This window comes from Anas platyrhynchos, chromosome 3, assembly GCF_047663525.1.
Source record: "Anas platyrhynchos isolate ZD024472 breed Pekin duck chromosome 3, IASCAAS_PekinDuck_T2T, whole genome shotgun sequence".
Taxonomy (NCBI): domain Eukaryota; kingdom Metazoa; phylum Chordata; class Aves; order Anseriformes; family Anatidae; genus Anas; species Anas platyrhynchos.
This window is the reverse complement of record NC_092589.1, coordinates 89,234,728-89,261,482: the sequence shown is the minus strand read 5'-3', so window position 1 is coordinate 89,261,482 and position 26,755 is coordinate 89,234,728. Positions and strand designations below refer to the sequence as shown.

The following is a 26,755-nucleotide window of genomic DNA, read 5'->3' as shown; positions in this document are numbered from 1 at the left end:
ATCTGTTGTTCAAAATTTTTGATGTGAGTTGTTTACAGTTTCTTTTGATGATTGGATATTGTGGCAATGGAAAGGTCAAAGTCTTTGGAGATGTGCAAAAATTATGTATGGTAGGAATTTTATATCTAGTGAGGTCAGAATAAAGGGAAGTTGGATGCTGAAGAAAAGAAAAGGCTTTTTTCTGATGATCTGAGGCAAACTTAAATTCCTCCCCTCCTGTGTCTGTGCTGGTAGCTTCTGTCATATAGTCCTTAATCACTTCTTGGCACAACTTACTAATTACATGGAAGTGGAGGGTTAATTTGGGGAAAGGATTGGTTATATTGTAAACAGTTTTTCATAGTGAGATTCATCCTGTTCAACTTTAGCCTTAAAAGCTGCATGTGTACAGTAGAATTCATCTAAGATTAGGTATTCATTAAATTATTCATCTAACTTCTCTGAATTATCATTAAAAGGAAGGAAACAGCTGTCATCTTGGATGGTTTTCTTCATCTTCAGATAAATGTCAAAGATGGGGGAATTGTCCTTTTCTGGCTTTAATTATTATAGGAACCCTAGATAACTAATTAAGGTAGGTTGTTTACTTGTAGGCATCTAAAATTAAGTGAAATGGATTCTTGCCCTTAATTAATGTTTCTTTGAATTCAACGAATTAGAAATTTGAAGTTCAAGTTTTGTTAGTAATTTGAAGTTCAAATTTTCTTTTTGCCTCCAAGGAACCTGATGTTAACTTATATCAAGCATGAGGATATGGGGTAGTTGAGCATGAGGGGCAAGGAAAAGAACATTTTTTAACCCTCTATTTTCCATCTTACTGAAACACATTTCCACCATCATCTTCATCTGGAAGTGTGTCAGCCCAGTGTCCATGACAAGTGTGTATGTAATGATAAGTTTAAGGTCAAGAAGTTCTTTGAACTGCCAATTTCATGAACCTAGTTATTTTCTCCAGATACCTTCTGGAGATGAGGGCTATGAAGAACCTAGTAAGTATATAGAAGCTCTAGCAAGGTGTCCCAGTTTTAGCCATCTCACTAAACTAAGTCATCCAATTAGTAGTAGCTTTAGGTGCCTTTTGTACTCAGGAGAAAAATACCTGAATTCAGAATACACAAGCAAGATCAGATGCACCTTCGGAACAAGCTCAGATGCACCTTCGGAAAGGGTGTCTCCGTCTCTCTCTCTGTTGAGTTGAGGAGAAGGAATCCTAGAACTGTTCACCAGCAAGCTGAGGTAACTATCTTAAATGGAGAAATGTGACTGGAGATTACTCCAGCTTTCAGATTAGTAACCTGAAGTTAAACTGTTCTCCTCTAACATTGGTACATGAGCTGAAAAGCATTGGTTAATTATTTATATTTAGAGCTGTGGTGTCAAATTTCTGAATGAAATGCAACTGCTTGTTTTAAGACAACAGTAGCTTTAGTTAATGTTGTTAGTCAATATAACCCCATCTTTCTTCATATGGCATTTCTGAAAAGGGCTATAAATTAAAGCTGTTAGGCATGTGAAAATACAAGGTACTGTCTTTAGGGCTGTCACTAAGAAAGCAATAATTTTGCTGTTGTTTTGTACAGTATGATTACTTTTAAAGGTCAGAATGACTGAAGTTTCAGGTCACAGTGCAGTTTATATCCACCAACTCTACCACCAGCTCTGTCAGCATGAGCTGACCTTTCCTCCCAAGTCCAAAGGAAGGAAAAGATCCTTCAAACAGCTAACTAACGCCTTTTCCCCATCAATCTAGAAGAATTGATGAATCCCTCACTCTCTCAATTTTGCAGGTTGGGAATTCTGTCATTTTGGACAGTATACTATATTATCCTATATTTATAAATATTTATTTATTTATTTTTATTCAAACAGTAAAGATTCTAAAACATGACAATACATCTTTATCTTGTGGCTCAAAAGTGTACGCACATTAGCTCTACATGTGTAACTGTTGATGTTTGATCAGCAATTTTTAATTTTAATGAGTAACTTCAGTTACTCATTAATTAATTTAATTAACTTCAAATTAATTAATTAATTTAATTAACTTCAGTTACATTATATTCTAATTAAATTATTTTTCATGCACATCAATTGTAGAATAAAATACTGTCTGTATAGTAAGGAGAAAACAAATTGAATCAAACAACACAGAAACATTGTGTTTTATTTGGGTAGTTAGATAACGGTCCAGCTGATCATTGGATCAAAACTTGGAAATGCAAGTTTAGTGATATTAGAAAACTTGGGAATGCTGAAGAAGTCAGTAACATAGGGAGAGCGGAAGCAAATCTTTCCTCTCTGTTGATCAATGACAAGACTGCGTCTAAACCTTTTAAGGCAGATGGATAATTTCATTCCTACAGTATAATTGTAATTGAATTACCTGTCAGAAAGCTGTTACATAGCATGCATGGAAATACCATTAGATAATCTTCAGTGTGGAGATCTTGTTGATGAGCTCTTATAATGCATTGCAAGAGGGAATTATGATTGATGAAAGTTCTAAATATAGGCATATAAAATAGCTTCTTCATTTCTAATTTGTTTAGCATTTTCAGGTGGATGGTATAACAAACAGGTATGCATGGATAAATGAATCTGGATATGAAATTTTGTTGAGCGTCTTTCTTGTTACTGTCCTATGAAGTCTGGTTGACCATCATGTTCCCTAGTGGAAGTCCAGGCAAATATCACGTGTTGTGGCTTTTGACTTGAATCAGAATCAGACCTGTGAATTTGGCTTGCTGTAGCATTTGGATTTTCTATTTATTTCACGACTGAAGTCAGGTTACCAGTCCTCCTTTATGCAGGTTTGCTCTCATTAGTCATGTTCTCTATGAATTTAAAATAAAATCAGGCAATACTTTATGCCTGTGTATCCTATAGTTTAATGCAAAAGGTTGATAATTAAGGATCCATGTTAAATACATGACAACTAATCAGCACCACGTAGACTTGATCAAAGAAGGACCTAATTATGCCCAATGATGTCACAGCTTTTTTTTTTTTTTTTTTTTTTTTTTTTTGATGGAGCAAGTAATCCTGGAAGTCATTTCTACGTGTACATGTACAGACCAAGAGCTTAATTTTGAATAGTCAGAATTAATTTATGAAGGGAAAGTCATGTCTGATCAAATGGACAGCCTTCTTTCATTAACTGACTGGCTTGGTGGATAAAAGAACGGTTGTTCCTTGTCTTCTCTTTAGTAAGGCTTTCAGGCTTTCAGCACATTCTTCCAAAACATCCTTATGGACTGAAGTACGGCCTGGGTAAGTGGACAATGAGGCAGATTAAAAACTAACTGAATGCCATGCTCAGAAGGTTGTGATCTGTGACACAAAGTCCAGCTGGAGGCAAGTCACTGGTGGTGTACCCCATGGGTCAGTACTACAGTAGTACTGTTTAACATCTTAGTTACTGTGACCATCGTGGAAACTTGAAATTCTGGAGTGGAAGTCTTATGTAAACACAGGAGAACACCTTGCACAAGATAGGATCCCTTGTAGGATGTTGTACCTTTTTGTCCTTTAGTTACTGTGGAGCCAGTTACTTCAAGCTCATCAGGTGATAAGCTTGCAAACTCTAAACCAGACAAAGACTATTTTCCCCAGTGATTCAAATAAGACCTCTGCCTTCCCCACTTCTAGCTAGACCTATCTAGGGATGTTATGCTTGGAGTTCATTGGGAAGCTGGGTGTACTGACAGTCATCTTCTTTGTGTTTGTATTGCCCTCTTATTTAGTAACATTTGTACATGTAGATGTTTCTTTTTGTTCAGTTTCATTTCAGACTGCTTATTATGCAGTTCTCTTACACAAAATGCTCAGTCGTTAGTGTAGTGTAAAGCCAGATAAAGTAACTGGAGATTTGCTGTCTCATTGAGGACTATCAGCAGTGTTGATCTGCAGAAGATATCTCAAAGAGATGTAGCTAGATGTAGCACTCCCTAGACGGGAAATAGTTTTTCTCCTGTTGGTTTTCCATCCACCCACACAGTATATGGAACTAATTTAGCACAGTTTATGGTGATGAGGGAAAATGGAGTAGAGAGAATTTGAAGAGCCGTCTGACCTCCTCTTAGCTTTCCCAGTAGTGCTACCTGTTGCCATCATAAATGTATGTGATGTGACCTGTGCAACAAGCAGTTCAGTCCTTTCCCCATCCTCTTGTTAGCTCAGTAACTCACTTGATATGCAGAAGTACTGCACCACATAGCCAGCTCAGCTATGTTTAACTTCGTGTCATGACAGTCAAGGAAAGCATAATACACCAAAGGCATTGAATGCATTTCAGTTGATGAGATGAGGCCTGTGTCGAAATGGAGACTGATTCATTTCATGTTAATTACAGAAGTAATTCAAATCTGTATATTGAGTTTATGCTACTGTGTACAGAATGTACTTAAGATTCTTCACTCATATTGAAAAAAAAAAAGTGAAATGTAAAATCTTTTAATTATTATTACAGATATTACAGACAGAGCTAGTAGAGGCAGCAACAGAACACTGCTGTACATTCATTAGTAAAAGGAAATCACCTGGAAAATGGGAACAACAGGAAGTTTTAAATTGTCTTTGTATGGGTTATTTGCTTTTCCACAAGATCTAAATTTTCTGAATTTTTCAGAATCTGAGAACTCTGAAAATGTGTTGAATGTCACAGAATTTTTTGCACCTTGCATATGTTTGATCCCTTGTTCCTTATGCAAACCTGTGTCAGGGCAAGTTCACTTTATATAAATAAAGAAGGATTGAGCTGAATAAATTTGCAGTGAAATATCCAATAGTGTAGTTTAGCATGTGAGAGATCAGAGTAAGGGCATAGCAGGCCAAACTGGATATTTGTGATGTTTCTAGTTCTCACTACTAGTGTTCTGTATAAAAGTGAATATTCTGGTATTGATAACACTGTCTCTTCTTTGTAGGAGATATTACGAGATATTACAGCTGAACTGCACTGACTACTATTAATTTGTATATTTATAGTGCAGTACTGTATTTGTTTTGTGCTTTAATGTACAAGTAATGAAACAATGATCAGAATTAAGTGATTCTTTCTTCTAATTTGAGTAAGTAAATAAGACTGATTTTCGTAGCTATTGAAGTTCAGAGTCAACTTTCAAGCTTCACACTTTATCGTACAAGATTAACTCTTAGGATTTGAGTTCAGTAAACTGTAACCGAAAAGCTACATAATATTTGTGAATGTATAAAGTGTCTCAACTTCCTAGGGAGTAAAGATCTATTTTCTAACTTCGACACGTAGCAACTACCTTTTATTATACTATTGTCTATTACATTATAGTCCTCCAGTATTAGATAGATGGCTTCCAGAGGCCAAAGTTGTTTATCCTATGTAATTTCTCACTTAATAATATGTTGAGTGGAATCAAATTATTTAAAGCCAGAAAAAAAAAATTACTTTTTTCTTTTGTTGGCCTCTCTTGAAATGTCCCTCCTTCTAGTGAGGAAAATGTACAGTGCTCCCTATTGCCTATTAATGAGAATACTGAATTACTTTCTTTTCCTAGAACCTCCTGTGGCCCATTTTTTTTCACCTTAGTCTGATGGGAGGATTTTGTCTAAGTGTAAGACAGAATTACCTTAAACCACTTTACCTTCAAGAAAAAAACAAAACAAAACAAAACAAAACAAAAAAACTATTGCTGATCTTAATTCTTCTTTGGAAACTTTGCCTGGAAACTTCTCTCAATCATTTTTTTGCTGTTCCCCCAAAATAAAATGCATGTAATTTAAGAGGGACTTTACTGTAGTTTAATTCATCTCTTCTACTTAGCTAACTTGCAAAAGAAATACAGTGTTATACTCTGTGTGTGACCCAGAGATATGGTGTTGACGTGTGGACTAAGAAGGGTATTTGAGGGTTGGAATTTTCTGAGAATTGAGCCTTTGAAAAGTGTTATGTCTGCAAGCTCAGCTATGTGTGGGGAGAGGAGAATAAATGGGGACATGATTAAAAGCTTTTTCTGTGGCACAATATTATCAAGCAGCAGTGAGTGACACAGGAAAGGGAAGGGTAGTTAGATAAAGACTGCATGTGTAAGAAGATTCAGTGGAGGAGGAATGAGCACTCCCACCACTAATGAAGAGCTGTGGTTAGTGAATTCTACTTTCAGTGAACTATATAGCCTGTCCTGTGACATGATTTGCTGGAAAGAGAGCCATTCAAGCACAAGTCTGGTGTTTTACTGAATCAGGATGTTAAACCTTTGTTTGCAAGTTTTATTCTGGCTGGCTGGACTTTGCATTAAGCACTTGCATTGATTTGTCAAGCACTTTCCCATTAACTTCAGGAATTAGACTCTTGTAGTATTAGCAAGCTAACTGAGCACATGGCAATACTCACCTACTTTGATTTCCCAATTATTTTTCAACAATTACTTATTTGTAATTTATAAAAATAAACTGTATTCAATGTTAAAGTCAGTATTAGAACCAAGATATTGGACTGTTTCAGCTTTTGTACAGCATGACTAAAACAATAATGGAATTCTAGTTTGGTATAAAACAAGACTGTTGTAAAGACCAAAAGAAAACTGCTATATTTATGACACTAATTACATTCCTGACAATTTGCCTGTGTATGAATGTTTCGTTGTAGTCAAGGTTTCTCCTGTAAACAAGATGTTTAGGGCCAAGTAAAGACTCATTTTTATAAAATGTCATAAGCAACATTTGTTGTGCAGTTACTTCAGTGGTTTCTAGTTTTATATTTAATAACTAAGGGAGTTTAATTAGTTGATTTTAGTATGGAGAAAATCCTCTTTCCTATAGCTGAATAGCCCACCAAAGCATCCATAATGTAGCCAGCACTGCTGGCAGACTGAAGACTTTCCATGGGTTTAACTGTTAAAAATTAAAGATAAAAGCCCAGAGAACATAGCTGAGGGACAGGTTTCCTAAACCATAACAGAGCATATGAAACTCATGTAGAACTAGACAGTCGGAAGAGAAGGAAGGGATCTTTCCACCAACCCTGGCACCAGAGTGCTGTAACACTGCCTATTCTGGACATACCCTTGCTTCTGGATACTCACTGCCGTAGTATCTGAAAGTATTTCTCTATATTTTGCAGACTGACTGCCGTTTTAGAGTGCCTGGTATAATCACATCATGCATTCCCAGCTATTCATATACAACAGATTTATCCCAGCATGCTATTTTGTCTCAGAAACTTCCTATACAGAGCCCAGGAGCTCTGCCTTGCAGGACTTGTGAGGTTGGGCAGAATGCCACTAAGTGCAGCTCTGAGGCTTCTCACTCCAAAGCTAGTTTGTTTACACAGCACTTCTGGTCCCTGTGTTACTTCATGTCTCTTTATCTAGAGTGTTTCCTCAGGAAAGTGATTATGTGGGCTGTTTCCTGTTGAACAAGTATAGGAACAGAATATATAGTAATTTGGTTGTAGGCTGATCTTTTACATTAGTCTATGATTTTTTGTTTAGTCTCTGTGCCTCTAAACCATAGAATCATAGAATTGTTTGGATTGGAAGGGTTCTTAAAATCATCTAATTGCAATCCCCCTGCCATGGGCAAGGACACCTTCCACCAGACCAGGTTGCTCAAAGCCCCATCCCAGCTAGCCTTGAACGCTTCCAGGGATGGGGCACCCACAGCTTCTCTGGGCAACCTGTGCCAGTGCCTATACCAACCCCAGAATAAAGAATTTCTTCCTAATATCTAATCAAAATCTATCTTTTTTTTTTTTTAGTTTTAAGCTATTACTCCTTGTTCTATCACTACACTCCGTGAGAAAGAGTCCATCCCCATCTTTTCTGTAGGCCTTCTTTAGGTACTGGAAGGCCGCTATAAGGTCTCCCCAGAGCCTCCTCTTCTCCAGGCTGAAGAACCCTAACTCCCGCAGCCTGTCTTCATAGGAGAGGTGCTCCAGCACCTTGATAATCTCTGTTTCCCTCCTCTGGACTCGTTCGAATACTTCCATGCCTTTCTTGTGCTGGGAGCTCCAGAGCTGAACACAGCACTCCAGGTGGATTCTCATGAGAGCAGAGCAGAGGGAGATAATCACCTCCCTCAACCTGCTGTCCATCCTTCTTTTGATGGAACCTAGGGTACAGCTGGCTTTCTGAGCTGCAAGAGCACATTGCCAGCTCATGTTGAAACTTCTCATCAACCACCAGATCCATCTCCTCAGGGCTGTTCTCAGTCCATTCTCTGTCCAGCATGTCTTTGTGCTTGATATTGCCCTGTCCCAGATGCAGGACGATGCAGGATCTTGCACTTGGTGTATAACTTGTAACATAACTTATGAGTTATGAAATTCAGACGTAGTAAAGTATCAGAGTTCAGCCCAAACAGTGAAGGTAAATTTAAGTTCATCAGTAAAAATTACTCAGATGTCAAAGTCAAAAAACTACAGTTCTAACAAAGTTTGGCTGGCTAAGCAGCTAATGCACTGACTGAAACTGGTATTGACCAAAAATAGAAGAATGACCATCAAATTGGCTTGAAGAGCTGTCATAATAAATTTAAAATCACCCAAACTGCTCCATTTACAAAACTTAAACTGAAAATAAAAAAGGAAAACTTATACAGCTCTTCAATTTGTGATATCCTAGAATAAAATAAGTCTTATAAAAATTCACCTGATGTAAAAATGTAGCTTAAAATGGAAAGTGGAAAAACATATATATGGGTTTTAAACTGATGGGCATATTTTAATAAAACAGGAGAAGGTGACTGAAAATAGAGGGATTGTTGCTTGCATATATGAATAAAATATTCTGTCAGTTTTACTGCTTATATATGACTTTTTAATGCCATAAGTCAGTAAAATCAGATCTATGTAATATAATGCATGATTACTAAAGAAAACTTTCACAAAATATACAAAAAGAATATGATGAGTACAAAGCTAAGTGCTGAAAAGTAGGAATACTGGGACTGAGCCTGACTCTGTAAACCTGTAGGTATACTCACTGAATTAGTCTCACATTTTTCTCTGCTGAAATCGCCTCAGCCAGCACATGGGATGGGCCTGTCCCAGGGATAAATGAAGACTGTGCACAAAGAAGTCAGTCTTATTTAAAACTTCTTTACTACAGAAGCTAGAACGCTTTTAGAGGATTGGGGTGTGGGCTGGTGGCAGAAAGAGAAAGGATGGTCTTCTGGCTCAGGTAGATAGTTACTGCTCTGGCAAATGAATTTCTTCATGTTGCTGGCCTAGAGCTTTGATGTGATGATGGACGAATCTCTTCTAACATGTCTTCGTTAGTGATCATATGCTGCCTCTTGCATCTGAGTTTATTTTTGCTTGGTGCTGTGGATTCAATCCCCACATCATGTGGAAAGTTTGGACCAAAAACCACATGTGCTTCTTTAAAATTCTTTGCTTAACCCAATTACACAGTGAAAGATTGAAGTTCTGTAAGATTGCTAAGTCACAGTTGCAGAACATGGTGAATGACACGTGAAAAAGTAGTCTGCTTCCTCTGCAAAAGTGAGGGAACAGTGAGTGTTTTGTTGATATAAAAAGATATTCTGACCATCTCATGAGATGGTCGTAAATAAATATTGGTGATGGTATGTTGGAAAGGCTCACGCTCAGTCTCAGGGATTTTTAGGAAATGTTTTTGCCTTCAGAAAGAGCTGTTGGAAGAATGGATTCCTGTCGGAAGAATAGATTCCCCAAGTGTTCTTATTCTCCTTCTTCATCCTCGTTGTGTGTTAGTCTCTTTCCTTACAGAGATGGTTGTCCACTTGTGTTGCACTCCAGTCAGATGACTTTGTCTTGAGTTTTGCCTGATCACCACCAGCACAGAAGATGCAGCCTTCCTCAATTTCCCAGAACCAGATTAGTTAAGAGAAGGAAACTTCCTGTAAAATACTGACTTTCTGCCTCTAGACTGCAAGTGAAGTAGTAATATTTAGGAAATGTGCAATCTAACTAGCAATAGCAGTTGTGGATGAGTGCAACACCATGGTGTGATAGAAAGTCTTTTGGTATTTTCACTGGTGATCTCTTCCAAGTCTCTTAATGTGACACTTATGACTTTAAAATGTTGTTTCACCAAATTTATACAGATACTCAAAGGAACAGAAGATAGTTTGTGCCTGATAAAAGGATTAACATCTTTCAGTCAAGCATCAGCCATAAGTACTTTTCAAAGTGGAGTGAATTTATTTACTTGTTTATTATGGTACAGAACAATACTTGTGTGTTTTTCTTAGCTCCTTCAAAAGGTCTAGATGGTCTTTCATGGTCTGGAACATAGAAAAGAAGATAAAAATCAACTTTGAGCATTAAACAGAAGTGGAAATTTTCTGTTGTTTGACAAACTTTCTTTACAGATGTCACTAACATCCAAACCTGTAACAGTGTAACTGACCAGCATTTTTAATCAAAAATCTCCATAGTGCAAGGATCTACCACAATAACAGACATAAATTAGGAATCTTGTTTTGTTTCCATGAATAATTGCAGCTCAAAAACCAGCACCCAAACTGTTTTATTAACTAATGCACTTTTCAGTTTCATTAAAGAGAAAAAAAATGAACAGCAGTTAATTAATATTGCTTCTTAGGTGATCTCTCTTGGGGCAAGCACACTGGTTTAACTTGTCACAACTCTTGCTTTTATGGAGGAAAATAGAGGGCAATATCCTCCAAACAGTTAATGCAGAGGCAAGATATGTGAAAACATTTAAGCTAAGCTGTTTAAAAATATAATTATGTATCGTTTTTACCCCCCAAAAGTGTATTACAGATGGAAATGTCTGATTCTGAGGTCGTTTGAGTACAAGACCAAGGTGAAGCCTTAATGTTCTAATTATTCATTATCTAAAGATAATGATTTTTTTTCAAATCCGTCATTATGAACTGCTTTATGCCTCTGTCCGAGAGGGAGGAAGATGGAGTCCTTAATCCCTTCAGAACATCTGCACATGAAAAATCTACTATGAAGCACTGCTTGTGCATTTTTAATTATCTAATTATGCTTCCTCTTTCAAAGAAACTGTTGTGTTACCAACAGCCTTTCTTCATGATTTGAAAAAGGGTGAAAAATAGTTTTAATTAGTTTTTCATTTAATTATTGCAGTTGATTCAGATAAAATATAGTGCACAAACTGTTATTATGAGAACATTGTGCTATAGCGTTTTTAACAGGCAGTACATGTTATTTTTAGAATGAAGAAATTTAGTAAAATAGTTTTTCCTATACTTCAGAGTAGCTCTCACCTGGTCTATCTCTGTCTCATTTTCTTTTTAACGTATTTTCTATATTTTCTTTGTTATTCCTGTCCTTTCCTATCATTTAGCCTTTTAGATTTTCCTCCTCCATTCATTCCCTACTTTGTGCCTGTTACCTGTTGCTACCATTTACTTCTGTAAATGACCAGTGAATGATTCATATCAATGATTTAGCCTTTTTACATGACAAACAGTAAGATCGCAGGTACGGTAGTACCTCATGCATTTGTGGGGAAAAAGCAATACAACATGATGTGACAGGGAGAATAAAATGCTGAATGCTGTACAAAGAAAGAAGGATGAATGCACCAGTTTTTCTTCCTATTGAAGGAAGTTTTCTCAATTTAGTGGTGAGTGTAAAAAACTCCACATTTTTGTCATACCTGCACACGCCAATACCTAATTTCTTGATATAGATTTAACATTTACATGCTTGCTATATTTCGTATTTTTGACCCTAAAATATACCCATCTATCTGCTGTCAAGTTTGGGTTAATGAAGCTGTTTGTCCTTTGATTCCATTAGCCTGTCCACATCAGCAGTAATAGCAATACTTAACTCGGAGTATTGTCCCTGCTAACTGCTTTTGTGTTGGTTTCATTTTATGATTCATGTGATTAGCTGGCTTCACACTTATAGTGCCATGGCCATGCACACAAACACACAGGTTCCTGCATGCAGAGACAATCTCTGTGCTTGCTTCAGAGAGTATAAATTAACTTATTGAAGTGTTTGTAATGTTAAGGATTACTCATGGAATTATTATTCATTCATTTCATGGAGAAATGTTAGTTTTACAAGTTTAAAACTTGTAAATCTTGTGAGATCTTGTGACTTTATGAGATCTTTGAGAGCTGTGAAACTTGCACAGTTCACTGATCAGTGTGTTACTCGGGCATTTTCAGAAAGCAGATTCTGATGCTACATTCCAACATGGAAATTTCCTAATCTTCAAAAGAAGGATGTGAATCAGTTAAATTCCCAGAGACGTCTGTAAAGAATTTTTTTTCCCAGCCCTTACCTCAGTGGGAGTTTACACATTGAACACAATGGGCTGAGACTTTGTAATTCCAGTGGAAGTATCTGAGTCACTGGGAAGTCTTTTTGAAAAAATAAGAATATTGTCCTGAACAGATATACACTATATACGGTGCATATATGCGTATATACACTAAATACGTATATATACACCGTATATACACTATACAACTATAACTATACACTATAACAACTCTAATGTAGTGATTTTACAGAAGAAAATTCTGATTCTAATAGCTATTTTATGGATATAATATATGATCAATGTGCATGTTAGATCAATATGTAGTTGCAGTAGGTACAGACTGTACACAATGATTATTTCATTGAATCAACTTCTTTGTGGTCTAAAAAAGTCTCTTGACTTACTAAATTTTAATATGGGATATGTGTTTGTCCTTTGGTTTGTAAAGCTCCATGTCTGAATTAATTTATAAAATACCATAAATTGCATAGTAATTAATCTTACAGCAATGTTATTTATCATAGGTAAATAAGGCTATCTATTCTAAGACTGACAGAGCAATTTGTGGATAGGTGCTTTGAATTTGGATTTATTAATTATATATCATATAATACTAATAGCAAGATGTCGATTATTTTTAGAAATGTAATGTTTCTCATTATTAAAGGAGTGCTCATCTTCTCTTTGGTCCATAACTATTATATGTTTAGGACGTTATTAGTATTCATGAGTTACCTCATTGCAAAAGGGTGCCATAGAGGCTATGAATTACTACGTGATTCTGCATTCAGCAGAAGAGAAAGAAAGCTTACTAGCTCATGCTGGTGAAGGCCAGGGATTCTGTCTAAAGATTTAAGTTACAGCAATTCTTTAGAAAGAACTTACATTAAAATATCATCTGTACTGCAAGAAATACAGGGGATTACTTGTTTACTTGTGACTTGCATTATTGGAAATATGGATGAAGTAATAATGATCAAGAAAATAAACAACTAAAAAGTATTTTTTGTAAGTCATTAGTGACTTTAAAATAATGAAGATAATGAATACTGTGATTTTAGCAATGGCTGATCATTAAAGTGTTTTTTTTTTTTTCCCTGAAAGGATATACATCCAGATTTTATATAGGTGAGTTTATGGGCAAAGTTTGTTCTGGCTTCCTGTCTTACTATCTTTCTTTTTCAGGCAATATGTGCTATTGGTAGATAGTTCATATAGTTACTGGGAACTAAAATGTTTACCTGTATACTAATTTTCTCAATCTGTGTTGTTGTTTTTTTTGTATGTTTTTATTCATTTTTAATATATGTATTTGATATCCATATGAGGAAAAATATACAGTGATTTAATACATGCAATTGGATTAGTTTCAGTTTTATATAGTTATGCATGCTATAGTTTAATACAAGCAACTGTAATTCACACTGTCCTTACCCTGTGTTCATTTTATAGAATTTACTATATTAATTTTTCTGTCAGCTTGCAACTCATGCTGCTCGAATAATTTTCTTTATCTAAATAGTTCAGTCTTCATTCCCACAGACAGAAATGAAGTACAATTTGCAGGTAGTGGCAGCTAGCAAAACTGAAAGCACTGCCTCTCTCCACAACTGATTGCTGGCATGCAACCACAGTCTGCATTTCACCGTGTGTAGTACAGATAGAATCTGTCTCGAGTGTGAAAGTTCTGGCAGAAAAGTGAGAGCACTTCGTCCTTCGCGGGGAGTGGGCTGGTGCTGAAGGACAGCTCCGGGCCACCCCGCTCTCCAGCTCAGGTCAAGGGGACCATCACTTTATTGTGTCACAAATATAATGGTTGGGTGACTATTTTTGCAGGATTAATATCTGTAAAGTTTATTCGTTTTGAACCATATTTTACTGATTTAGTAATATCTAGTAGTAAAATATCTGCCATATCAGGAAAAATATAATCATTATATCATGTTCCCTGGATAAAAATAATTTTCACGTCTGTAGAAGCCTTTTAAATTCTGCACATAATCAAAGACTTGTAGGAATACCAGTAAAAATGTATGAACAAACTTAGGACATTCACACTAAGATACAGCTACCGTTCACTCAATTCATGTATCTTAATGTATCATTCATGGCACTGAAATAGTAATCAAAAGCAACAGTCAGAAAACTGAATGGGATACCATGTTAAAAAGAAGATGTAAGAGAACAAAATGTATTTGGGCTGTGCTAAAGTTAGTATTGGAACTATTGCTAAATTAGTTAAATTATACATATTATTCCAGAACTTTTGAAAGATGAGTTCCATCTGTAATATAGATGCAGAGATATGCCAATAACTAGGAATAGCATAAGATTTTTGCTGAACTCATTGAAGGAATTGATAAAGCTGGTAAAATAAAATTGAAGAAAAATGCAGGTGAAATATTTCATTTAGAAATAAATGGAGTATACTGATTAATATGCTACTCTTATTTATCCTGCTATTGAAAATTGTATTCATTTATTTATTTGTTGTTATGACAACTAGATTTAAATTGACAATATAACTTTAAAAATTACCAATCCAATTTTAGCCTGCAAAAGACTTATGTCCACATTAAAATGAATATATTAATAATCCCAGAAAGTCTAGTAAAGAAAAATAAAAAAATAGGTATATTATTATCAGAAAAACTAAGTGCAAAAGTAAATCTGTAACTTCACGCAGGTCTTTTGCTTCTTTGTGCTTCATAAATTAAACCCTAAGCATACTGATGAAAGTAACAGTGTGAGCTAGGAGCTATGTCTCCAAGTGATAGCCAGTAATGGAATGGAAAAATACTGTGTTCTAAAGGTATTCAATTAGACAAGAGTGAATTTTAACTATCTGTTCTTTTGATACTGTTCCAGTTAACATCAAATAATAAACTAGCCCAGGGATTAGGTGAATGTAAAGAAAATTTAATCTTTATCCCTGTTTGCTCAGTTATGACAAATGGAAGTACTGGACAGCTGTACAATTTGACCCTCAGAATACAGGTCCTATCCCATTAAATCTGTTTCTAGCAAACTAATGGCTTCTTTACACTAGAAATACACTAGAAAATATTTCCTAGGAAAGTTGAACTTGGTATTTGTATGGTAAAAACAAGCAGAAGATCAATCTGAATTCCAAATACCTCAATCTTTTTAAGGTGAATCTTTAAGTCCTTCTATCTCTTGCAGGCAATGAAAACTTAAATTTATGTGTATCTTCAAAAAAGTGATCTATCCATTAATAAAAACAAATTCATAGCCCTCGAATTTGGAAATTAATGTACAAAAAAAAGGGATTTTCTTTAAGCTACAATACTATCAACTCATATTTATCAGTTGGTAGACATCACTGTCCCCTAAACTCTTATCAGAAAATAATGTGAGGTTTGAGCATTTGAGTTTGTACAAAAACATAAAAAGGGACATAAAAATATCATAGGATTAGTATTTATTATATCCATACAAGCTTGAAATTATTAGAGCAAAGTCAGTACAAACAACTGTCAGTATAAACAAAAGTCAGTATAAACAACAAAGTCAGGATAAACAACTGTTTCTTTAATTGCATGGCAGATTCTATAGTTCATTCATTTTTATTGCTGTAAACAATACATTCTATAAAAGAATATTTCAATAAAGTACATGTCTATATAGCTCAATTAAATGTCAACAGGTGATCTCAACAGAAGAAAAAAAAAAGTATTTTCAATTTCTTCTCCCTCTCTTAAAGTATTCGTAAACACAGTTAGAAAATTGACAAGGTTCTGTGGCTCCAAATGGGAACAAAATCCTAGGTAGGTAAGAAAGATTTGGATAGAAGGAAACATCATCATCACAGAAATAGTCATTGAAATCCAATTCCAAGTACTGGGGAAAAGGAGTTACCCATGTCTAATCAAACTAAACAGTGGGATCCTTGAAAATGAGACCTGTGGGTTTCTGCCCTGCCAGATATCAGACTGTACTTTTCGTCTGACTTTGAAATGGCAAAGTGTTTCCTCCTCCAGAAAAGCAAACCAGTCAATTCTGTTGCCTTCTTGCAATGTTGTAAGAGGACTTCTTTCCTCAGCTGATGAAGAAAAAGGACTCAAGACTGGCTGATGTGCAAATGATGTTGGCAAGCCAACATCTGTTATTATACAGAATTAGGGATCAATGGTTTTGTTTAGATACAGGGATTGTGTGACACCACTCCAAGCTATTGCTGCAGGTTGTTTGCATATTCAGACAGTGTTATCACATTGTACATTAGATCTCTATTTTTAAGATTTTCTTGATTACTGTGCAAGTAGGTGATATCACTTCTTTTTAGAAAGAAAACATTTCCTAAGATTTTTTGCCATAGCTGAAATTCTGTGTAAGAGCTATGGAACTATATCCAGCCCCAAGATTAAGAACGGTAAACTTCCCTAAATCTTCTCAAATTGTAAAAAAAATATTTTTATCAGAAGTTTCAGCATAAACTTTGTAGAGTTCGTCACTGCTTTTTAAAATTTATTTGCTCTTTGAAGCATAATGACTTTTATGTTCTTAAAGCATGGCCAATCCTGATTACTATTTTTTCATGTTGCAGTGTTTGTGGAGAGGTAAAGACAGAAATCCGTGTTAATTGAAAAAAAGTAGCTCCTAGATTATATATTTTGTAAAGAACAGGTTATTGAATTCTATGAACAACAATAAAAATAACATGATTTAGTGTCCATTACAGCTTTAAAAGACAATAGTGTATGTAGCCTATGAAATAGGCTATAGCATCTATACTATACATCTATACTGTTTGAAGAAAGCTAGATATCACCAGGATCTCAGTTCTTAAGATTTTTTTCCCAAACAGCAACTGGGGAAGGGAAACAAACACAGTTAGTACTCAGTGAATGAAAGACAGAGACAGGAACTCCATAGATACTTAGCAATACATCCTTCACATAACTAGGTGGTGTTGAAGGAAAGTGGAAGAATGTTGAAAGCCATGGTCTGGTAGGGACCTGGAAACTGTTTTGGAAGAGAAGGGGATTTAAAGAAAAATAGATTACTGTGCTGATATACCAGAAATTTAGGGCAGGTCTGATTATTATTATTTCTGAGCCTGAAGGAACAAGTTGTTAATTACTTACTATCATGACTGATAGAATGTGTACCATGGGCATGTGTGCAATTAATTGCTTCTGTGGAAAGAAGTGTGATTAGCAGATATTCATTGTTATGTGTTTACACTGCTTCAGATTAAGAAGTATTGTCTGTAACTTTGGAACTGTAACAAAGGTCCTCTTGTAGGGATTTCAGAAAGGTCACTTAATTCATTGCTTGTTTGGAGAGCATGCATTTGACAGTCACAGAATCACAGAATCGTCTAGGTTGGAAGAGACCTCCAAGATCACCTAGTCCAACCTCTGACCTAGCGCTAACCAGTCCTCCACTAAACCATATCACTGAGTTCTACATCTAAATGTCTATTAAAGACCTCCAGGGATGGTGACTCAACCGCTTCCCTGGGCAGCCCATTCCAATGCCTAACAACCCTTTCGGTAAAGAAATTTGTCCTAATATCCAACCTAAACCTCCCCTGGCGCAACTTTAGCCCATTCCCCCTCGTCCTGTCACCAGGCACATGGGAGAATAGACCAATCCCCACCTCACTACAGCCTCCTTTAATGTACCTGTAGAGAGAATAAGGTCGCCCCTGAGCCTCTGTTCAGCCTTTTCTCCAGGCTGAACAATCCCAGCTCCCTCAGCCGCTCCTCGTAAGACTCAGTTCTCCAGACCCCTCACCAGCTTCGTTGCCCTTCTCTGGACTCTCTCGAGCACCTCGATGTCCTTCTTGTAGTGAGGGGCCAAAACTGAACACAGTACTTGAAGTGCAGACTCACCAAAGCCAAGTACTACCCTAGCCCTGCTGGCCACACTGTTTCTTATACAAACCAGGATGCTATTGGCCTTCTTGGCCACCTGAGCACACTGCTGGCTCATATTCAGCCGACTATCAACCAGTACTCCCAGGTCCTTCTCTGCCAGGCAGCTTTCCAGCCACTCAAGTGTTTATTTACTAAAGCATAGCTACCTGAATTGAAAGCTGTCTATTCTAGAGCTGGAAAAAAAAAAGCAACAGTGCTGATGTTTTTCAAAAGGCATAGGCAAATTTATGTATACAGTAAATTTCACTAAGGACTGATGACAATAAGTAATTTTATATTCATATAAAACAGACAAGAAACAGTTTCATGAGAGGTGTACTGATTTAGGGAGTATATTACATCATCAATAGTTCAAAGGACATTAGTTAAGTTAAATTAGATCCATGTCTGAGCAATTCTTACCTTTCTATTACCACCTAGTAATAGAAGATAACAGTATTTAAGGGTAGGGCTTTGCAATACAAAGTACAGTGCTCCCAGGATGACGTATTCCACCAGTATCAGACATGCTTCTGATTGAAGCACTTCTCAGAACTCTTCTCTGTCCAAACCTAGTGTATTTATACTGTGCATGTTTTTAAGCAGTCAGTCTAGCCAATAGGATTGAAGTCTCATATTTAATTCTACTGTATAATTAATTAATTTATCTGTATAAAATTGTGGTTACAGATTCTAAAATATTTTAGAAAATCTGTCTGTCATTGAAGCAAGAACATGGGTACTTCACAAACTTAATGGTGTGAAGATTTAAGCTACTGCTTAAGCAAAAGAACTACTCGTGAGAAGATTTTGCAGTCAAGATATTAAAAGACTGTGATGATGTTAATGCCATTTACATATCATCACAAGTTCTATAACTCCCTACTGATAGCTTTCAGGGAAAAATCTCTCATTTTGAAAAATGAAACTAATGCATTGTTTAGTCAACTTGATACTAATTTTAAATGAAAAGAAACAGGTTTTTGTTGTTGTTTTCCAGAAAAGTGAAAAGTGCAGTTAAAATACTTCCTAAGGAAACTGAATACGCAATATGTGTGTGTATGTGTGCATATACAGGAGGGGAGTCTCCAATACAATATGAGAGAATATTACATAGAAATGTCAAAATATGTGTCCCTCCGTTTTGCCATGCAAAACTAAAAACCAGTCACTAAAGTTGCAATGGGATAGAAGGGAAGAAGGGAGGACCTATTTTAAGCTAAGCATGCCTCAGGTGGTCCACTGAAATGTGTTCATGAGCACTGTAGTGCAACACAGCACATTGTTTATGCAAAAGCTGTAGTTTTGCTTAATCTGAAATCAACGGGGCAGATCCGAAGTGCTGAACATAGGTACATGCCTATGCAGAGATTGATTAGTCCCTTGATTTTAAGTGTTGCCTATTCAAGGACATGACTTTTCCAGCTTGTTCCAAAAATAATTGTCTATTTTTATCAGCTCTTACATATGGTCACTCATTAGTAAGTCTTGGTAACTGCCAGTAAAACACAACTTAGATGATCATCACCCTAAACTTCCCTAGATGTGTCTTAGGAAGGGACTGATTTATGCTTTAGCAGGTTCCCGATCCACCAAAGTCATGTCATCTCTGCTCACACAGACCCCTTCATGTCTCCCTGGCAAGATTTCCTGTCTGTCTGAAACTTGCAATAGGATAACGAACCCTTCTCTTTTCTTTTTAGTGGTGATGGGGGGTTGGGGCTGGCCATCACTAGTATGTTACTCGTACGCCTACTAATCAGCAATACAAGATTATGATACAATGAATATTCCTTGTTAGGCCAATTTAACCACTACATCTGAAGTGAGTCAGACTGCGGCTTAAATTTCTGCAGAGTGATAACTAACTCAACATTACCATGAGAGCTAGGGCATTGCTTGGTCATTGTAGTGTTGTGAGTGTATTAGTACATCCTGTGCATATTTGAGATTGTACTCCGCAGTGTGTTTCTGAATACTTCATCCAGCCTCCGTGAGTAGGACCAGAAAAAGGATTCATATAGAAACATTCAAAAGTAATATGATAGCTAACGAAAAACAAACAGAACTGACACAGAGATTTGTCTTTCTATCAGTCAATAAAAGTTCTTTGGGGTTATTACTTTTTTTTTTTTTTTTCCTCAAAATTGCTTTGCCTTCATACTGCAATTATTGTAGTTATCTCTAAAAAGTGAGAGAGCAAAAACATACAGAATACTGCATGTTATCTCTTCTTTCTGTAAAGTATGAAAATATAGAAAATGATATCTTTATATCTAGTAGGTCTTAAGGTTTTTGTGAACCGTGCCTACAAGATAAATGTATTAACGTACATATATTGTCTTGTCCTGTATCCTTTCTCTTTGGCAGTAAAATTTCTATTTTATTGCTTTCTGTATTCTGGGGATATATGCAGAAAGGCTTTACATGAAATTCAGTGTTGCCTGTGTCTCTGTCAGTCTGAAAAGCAATTGGGAAAGCATTCATTTCTCTTTTCCCTCACTGAAGTGAAGAGCAAATTACAATACTGAAAATATATAGTCTGAGGAATACCCAAATTAAGCTCATATATGAGAACCAAAAAATAATCATGAAAATGTATCAAGACTTAAAATTAATTTACTAAATGAAAAAAGGTTTTTGGAAGCACTGCTACACAAACAAATTAACATGTTTGTTTTTACTTTGTAACTGTAGTACATTTACTCCTAAAATGCAAGGCAGACGGATGGGGACTTCAGGGAGAATCACTAAGAGCACAAGTGTGAGCGGAGAGATGTATAAGCTGGAGCACAATGATGGGAGTCAGTCGGACACGGCTGTCGGCACGGTTGGAACAGGTGGGAAGAAAAGGCGTTCCAGCCTTAGTGCCAAAGTGGTTGCCATAGTGTCTCGAAGGAGCAGAAGCACATCTCAACTTAGCCAAACAGGTGAGTGAGACGCACACTCTTTGGATGCAGGACTCTCACCCGACGTAGTTTACCATTCTTTCATCTGTGGCATCTGTCTTATGTGTATATAGTCCACTTAGGAGAGAAGAATTTTCTGCTGTGAAAGAATTTCTGAGGTGTTAATGTTCTTTGATCATTAGGCATCTACAAGAAACCATATACAGATGTTTTTTAGACTATGTACCATAACAACTTTCTGTCCTGATCAATGAAAAGCATTTAATTTCTTAGAAGCCTTGTTTACAGGTAGGCAAGGAAATACAAAGAGACATATGTGGGTATCAACAGTGTATAATGGTTTGGGTAAGAGCAGACCTTTGTGTACAGAAAATTTATTTTAGTGGAAGAGGTGAATATGAATGGAGGAATTGAAATCTGAGCAAATGAATGTCAGTTATATAAATTTTATAATGGGTTGTATACCTGCAGTGCCAAAAAATATGGTTTTAAAAGCTACTTTTGATTTGTTAGTCAAGAGTAAATCTAATAATTTTTCCTTAAAACAACACTGGCAAAATGAGGTCAGTGAATTCAGATAAATTAGACTAAAGCATGATGCTTCATTAAGAACATAAGACTTCCAACTCTTTAGTGCTATTTCAGAAATCTTAAAAGCTTAGTATCTGTGTAGCCTGAAGGGAAAAAAAAGCTCAAACAGAAAGATACAAAAGGAAAAAAAAAAAAAAAAGATTTAAAGTCACTGTCCTTCTTGTATTGAACTCCAGTGAACACTTTTGCTCTTGTCTTCAGTGTGAGCAGGATCTGACCCTAAGGGTTCTTTCTTACTAAAATAAAGCAGAGGGGAAAAAAAAAGAAAAGGAAAAGCTTTAGCCTAGCATAGAATTTAATTGTACTGCAGCTCTCCTCTCATATAGTCAGGATAATTTAAACTAAGGTAAGTTATAATATTGTTTATTTATATTATCAAATATTAGTCTTTTTTCTGTTATTGATAGATGAGCAGTAGAAGTGTTGAAGAATGTAAAACTCAGTCAGCTTTAATAAAATAACTTCAGTACTTTTCTATACTACTCAGTTAGGAGAGTTTTGAGCCAGGAAGCGAATAATCATGCAGTTGAACCAAATCATAGCTGTGTAGTAGGTGTATTTGAAGCCCACAATTCCAAGTAATATCGTATTGCTCAAAAATGCTGTAGGATTATTAGCACTCTGGCTGACTGTGAGAATGTTTTTGTAATTTGATCTGGCATTCCTGTCTAGCTCCTTAATCTCATTGAAACAGGATTTGCTGTGCCACAGAAAATCTTTGCTCCGTCTTATCCAGTAGTCCAGCTCCAGCCAGGAACCAGGACTGTATGATTAAGAGGAAGGCTCAGGGGACTACCAAATGTAGTGATGATTTACCTTACTTGAACTTCATAGTGTAGTTGGCAATTAACTTAAAATCTAACTTGTGACTTCCAAACACTTTCTAGTAATATCTCTTTAAAGCTCAGATGTTCCTGTTCTTCAAATAAAGATGCTATAGCTCTCCAAGTGTTGGTTGATATAAATTTCAAAGCAATAGAAATTTTGCAAGGAACAGAGCACCTGAAGTTATAATGAAATGCAAACAGCAAATTGTGAAAAGTATTATTCACGATTGTAAAACAGAATTGAGAATGATATTTACTTTGCCTCACTGTGGTACAGACAAACAGCACTATCTCTGGTAAAAGCAGAGCAAATAAAACATGGCATGTTGTAGTAGTCAATATTTGTTTAGTTAAATTATGTCAGAAAAGAGTAATTTGTATTAATATATGTATACTTAGAACAAGAACAATATATGTATACTAGAACGTGAGATTTGATGTTTTCCAAAGAAAATCCATTGTTGGAGACTAAATACTCATGCCCTAAATCAGGGACACTCTTTCCTTCCTTCTTATGGTATATCTATGAGAGGGGAGGAGGACTCTAAGAAGGTCTAATTCATTTTAATATGTTGAGCCTAAGTAAATTCATAATGTCTCTGCTACGCACAGTAAAGAATCAGCAATATAAACTAGATCTTTAAAAATGGTTATGTGAAAATCAGTTCTAATAGACAGATGCATTTTGAAGCTTTTAATGGAGGTCTATGGGCCTCCACAGAAGTGGTGCCAGCCATGAGCTTCTGCTGTAAGTCATCAATAACTGAAAGTGTGCTGTTGTGACAGCACATGTATTATATATATATATATATATATATTATTCCCTTTAAAATATATATATGTATATGTGTGTGTGTGTAGCCTCCATGCCTCCATAGCTTTTTTCCGAATTGGTGAGTTTTGGTTTGGTTTTTATTTTTTATTTTTAAGACTTGCATGACTGCAGGTCATATATTCATGATATTTGTATTTATTCATTTCTGAGAACTCAAAACAGAAAACTGAAATTAAAACAAAAGGTTGGATATTTCTTGTCAATTTGAGTTTCCATATTTTTGGGAAACATGTATATCCAAACTTCCAGTTTGCTATTGTCATCAAAGCTAGTTAAATTAACTTCCGTCTTGACTTTTCATTTGAAGAAATGGTCAACAATGATTGAAATCCACTTTTTGTAGATAATTCTTGCTTCCAGCACATTGCATGGGTTTAATCTCATCCAAATATATAGTGTGTATGAAACTACTACTAGGTAGCATTTATTTCTAAGAGTTGATATTCTTTTCAATGGAAAAAGAAGTGTGTGTGTGAGCCTGTGCATGCATGTATGATCCTTTTTGTATATAAGTGGCAGATTCATTTGTATGTTAGATTTAGAAGGATCAGTAATTACATTATTTTGTACATACTTATTGTTCACTACTGTTGGAAAATATTTTTCTCTGAATTTGTGCCTATTGTGAACGAAAGGATCACTTTTCATTTTTATGTTAATCTGCAAGGAAAAGTACCCTTTCATGCAGAGGATGCTCCATCCTCTCAGTTATGTTTAAGACTTCATAATGGTTTTAGTAAGTGTTCATTGAAATAATGAAATCCTTATTGGTTTGTTTGTAGTATCTATAAATTGGGTAGATTTTATAGTTTGTTGAAAAAGCCTTGTAGTTACTGGCAGTATTTTGATGAAGATAAAGCATGTCATATACTCTCACAATGAAATGAAGAAAATAAGGAAGCAAAACCCCCCAAAAGAACATAGACGAATGAAAGCAACTCCAGATATATTTTGTACAATTGTCTTCTAACTCAGCTTGTCTGGCTTTCTCATCTGTGCCAGGCTTTATTTATTTATTTATTGAATACATCTATCTATCTATCTATCTATAAAGCAAATTAGTTGAGAAATTAAAGATAGGAAATAATATTTTTTTGTTGTGATTTGTGATACAAGTGTCTCCCTAGGGATATTCCTATATTACAGGTGCCTGAGCATGAGTGACTTAGGGCAGTATTGTTAATACTGCATTTTGATTTGAGGTTCTAGGTATACTTAGAAATACATAGAAACTGAAACCTGAGGAGGAAGGAGAATTTACACCTATAAATTATACCTTTATAAGTATATATTTATTACAGAATTTATACCATCAATAGAGAAATAATAATGCATTTCTGGGTGGGTGGCAGTAATTGTAGGGGAAGAAAAGGAACAGGTTAGAAGCAGAAATATTCCCATCCATCCCAAGTCTCCTGGTACATGCACAGGTTTGCCTTAGAAGATGAAAGGATCCCTCCCTTTTACTTTCTAAGCCCCAGACAGCAGATAGGGGTTCAGAAAGGTCATCTGCTGTTAGGAGCACACTATCCCTGTTCTGTTGAAGTTCCTACAGAGTTCTTCAAACATTCTGTCACTGTATCTTCACTGTCTTGCTACCAGAGATAGGGTAGTGTCACGTCTCTGTGTTATATTCAACCTGATAAAATCACCTGCTGGGTTAGCAAGACAGGTTTTTTTCTCTAAGGCAAATGGGCAGTTTGGCTGGCTGTCTTTTTGTTTGTTTTATTGAGGGACTTGGAGTATTTTCATTCTTTAGTCACTACCAATGGTGACCATACACTTTTCTGTCAAAAGCATTGAGAATAAAAGTTTAAAAGGAATTACAAAATAATTTGGAAGTGTTTACTTAAGATATCCAGAACATGATAACTAATACAGACAGAAGAACTAAAAATGCCAGCTCTGAGATTAGTGTGAACAAAACCACTAGAGATGTGACTGGTAAGCCAGTTGGGCCATGGGTTCTATTGCTTCAAAATATGAGTGCTTTTGAGTCTGAATTTATTTTTGCATGGTTCTCAACACCAGTATTCTGACTAGTTTTACAGTGGCATTGCTTGGGAAGCATTAGTGATCTCATACACAGAGGAGACTTTTCCTGGGATATTGTGCATTGTTCCCATACCTGCTTTGAAACAGTTGAGAGCAGAAGAGTGGCAGCGAAGGGGAAAGCTAAGGAGGCTGGAAGAATGGGAAGGTTGTCCACTTTCATGTTCCACATATGCCGTGTTGTTTTTCTAAATAAAAATACCTTGCCATGTTTATGGTGTGAACCACAGCGAAGTATTTCTACTTGCAGTCCATCTTCTGTCCAACTTCAGTCCAACTTCAGCAAACAGAAGTCAAGCTGTAGATGTATTAACCTTTCACAGACAGGTTACGTGCTGTGAAGTGGAGCTGAAATCAAGTATTGTCCAAAGGTGAAAGCAGGCTGGAAAAATCTCTGTGCATGTGTGGACTAGTTATTTGGAAGGTATCCTTGGGTGTCTGTCTGCTTCACTCAGGAACTAACTGGCGATCTGAGCAAAACCACATGAGAATCTTATAATCTAGTTCCCTATGCAAAAATTGCATGTGCCCTCACATGGACTTATCCGCTACAGTATATTTTTTGTAATTTCCCCAAATTCTCCTATTAGAGAAGTGACTTTCTGCATGTTCTCTTGAATTAAAATCCAAATTCTTAATTACAGGAAAGCTATCATCATCTAAGTGAGGAAATGAAGTGAAGTCCTAATAATCTTATACTCCACAGTATGGCTGGCTGTTAGAGTAATCTTTTTGTGTGCTCGGTATAGCTTGAAGAAAACTTCATTTGGTTGACTGTCCAACATTTCACTTTTTAAAAATAATCTTAAGAACTGTTTTTCTCATGGTTTTGTTGGATGATTGAAATTTGGGTAAATGTTTAGAAAAGACAACACCGTCCATTTCACAAACTGTCCTCTAGTGATGCAGAATATGACAGTTCACTGGAGAACCTTTATGAACTTAATTAACGAGTACATAGTACTTAGCAAGCACTACTACGTTGTGATTAAAAAACAAAACAAAACAAACAAACAAACAAACAACGTCAACAACAAAAACACTGCCTGGGAAATGAAAATTAAGCAAAGTGAAGGAATCTTCTTTCAGAGCTGCATCATTTCAGAGTAGATACTTCCAGAAGAAATCTGGTTTTCATTTTGGTGGTGCAAGTAAGGATAATGTTCTGTCCTTCCTTGTAGTAGTTTTATGATACAAGAGATTTCATACAGGCTTATGTAGTAATAAGGACAGATAAAGCACATAATAAATCAGAAATAAAATATGTTGAAGCGTGAAGACTTTTGGGAGAAGAAGGGTGTTTGTTTTCTATCTCAGGAAAGAAATAGTTTCCCTCCATAGGGAAAGGAACTCAGGAAAATAATTGTCTTTTTTTCTTTTTTTTTTTTTCTTTTCTTTTTTTTTTTTTTTTTTTTTTTCCAAG

At 35.9% G+C, this 26,755-nt stretch overlaps 1 protein-coding gene across 31 annotated transcripts in view; it reads left to right on the top strand.

Moving 5' to 3' along the window:
* RIMS1 (regulating synaptic membrane exocytosis 1) overlaps positions 1-26,755 on the top strand; it is a 318,971-nt gene that overhangs the window by 254,709 nt on the left and 37,507 nt on the right. For 16 of the 31 annotated variants that reach the window (XM_038176856.2, XM_072036301.1, XM_072036300.1 and 13 more), the window contains one exon: positions 20,816-21,048. The exons of 14 other annotated variants lie outside the window; for them this stretch is intronic. In XM_038176856.2, coding sequence (XP_038032784.1) covers positions 20,816-21,048 — 233 coding nt within the window. Of the gene's footprint in view, positions 1-1,743; positions 1,788-20,815; positions 21,049-26,755 lie in introns of those variants that run through there. One more of the 31 variants, XM_072036296.1, reaches the window with a different exon arrangement.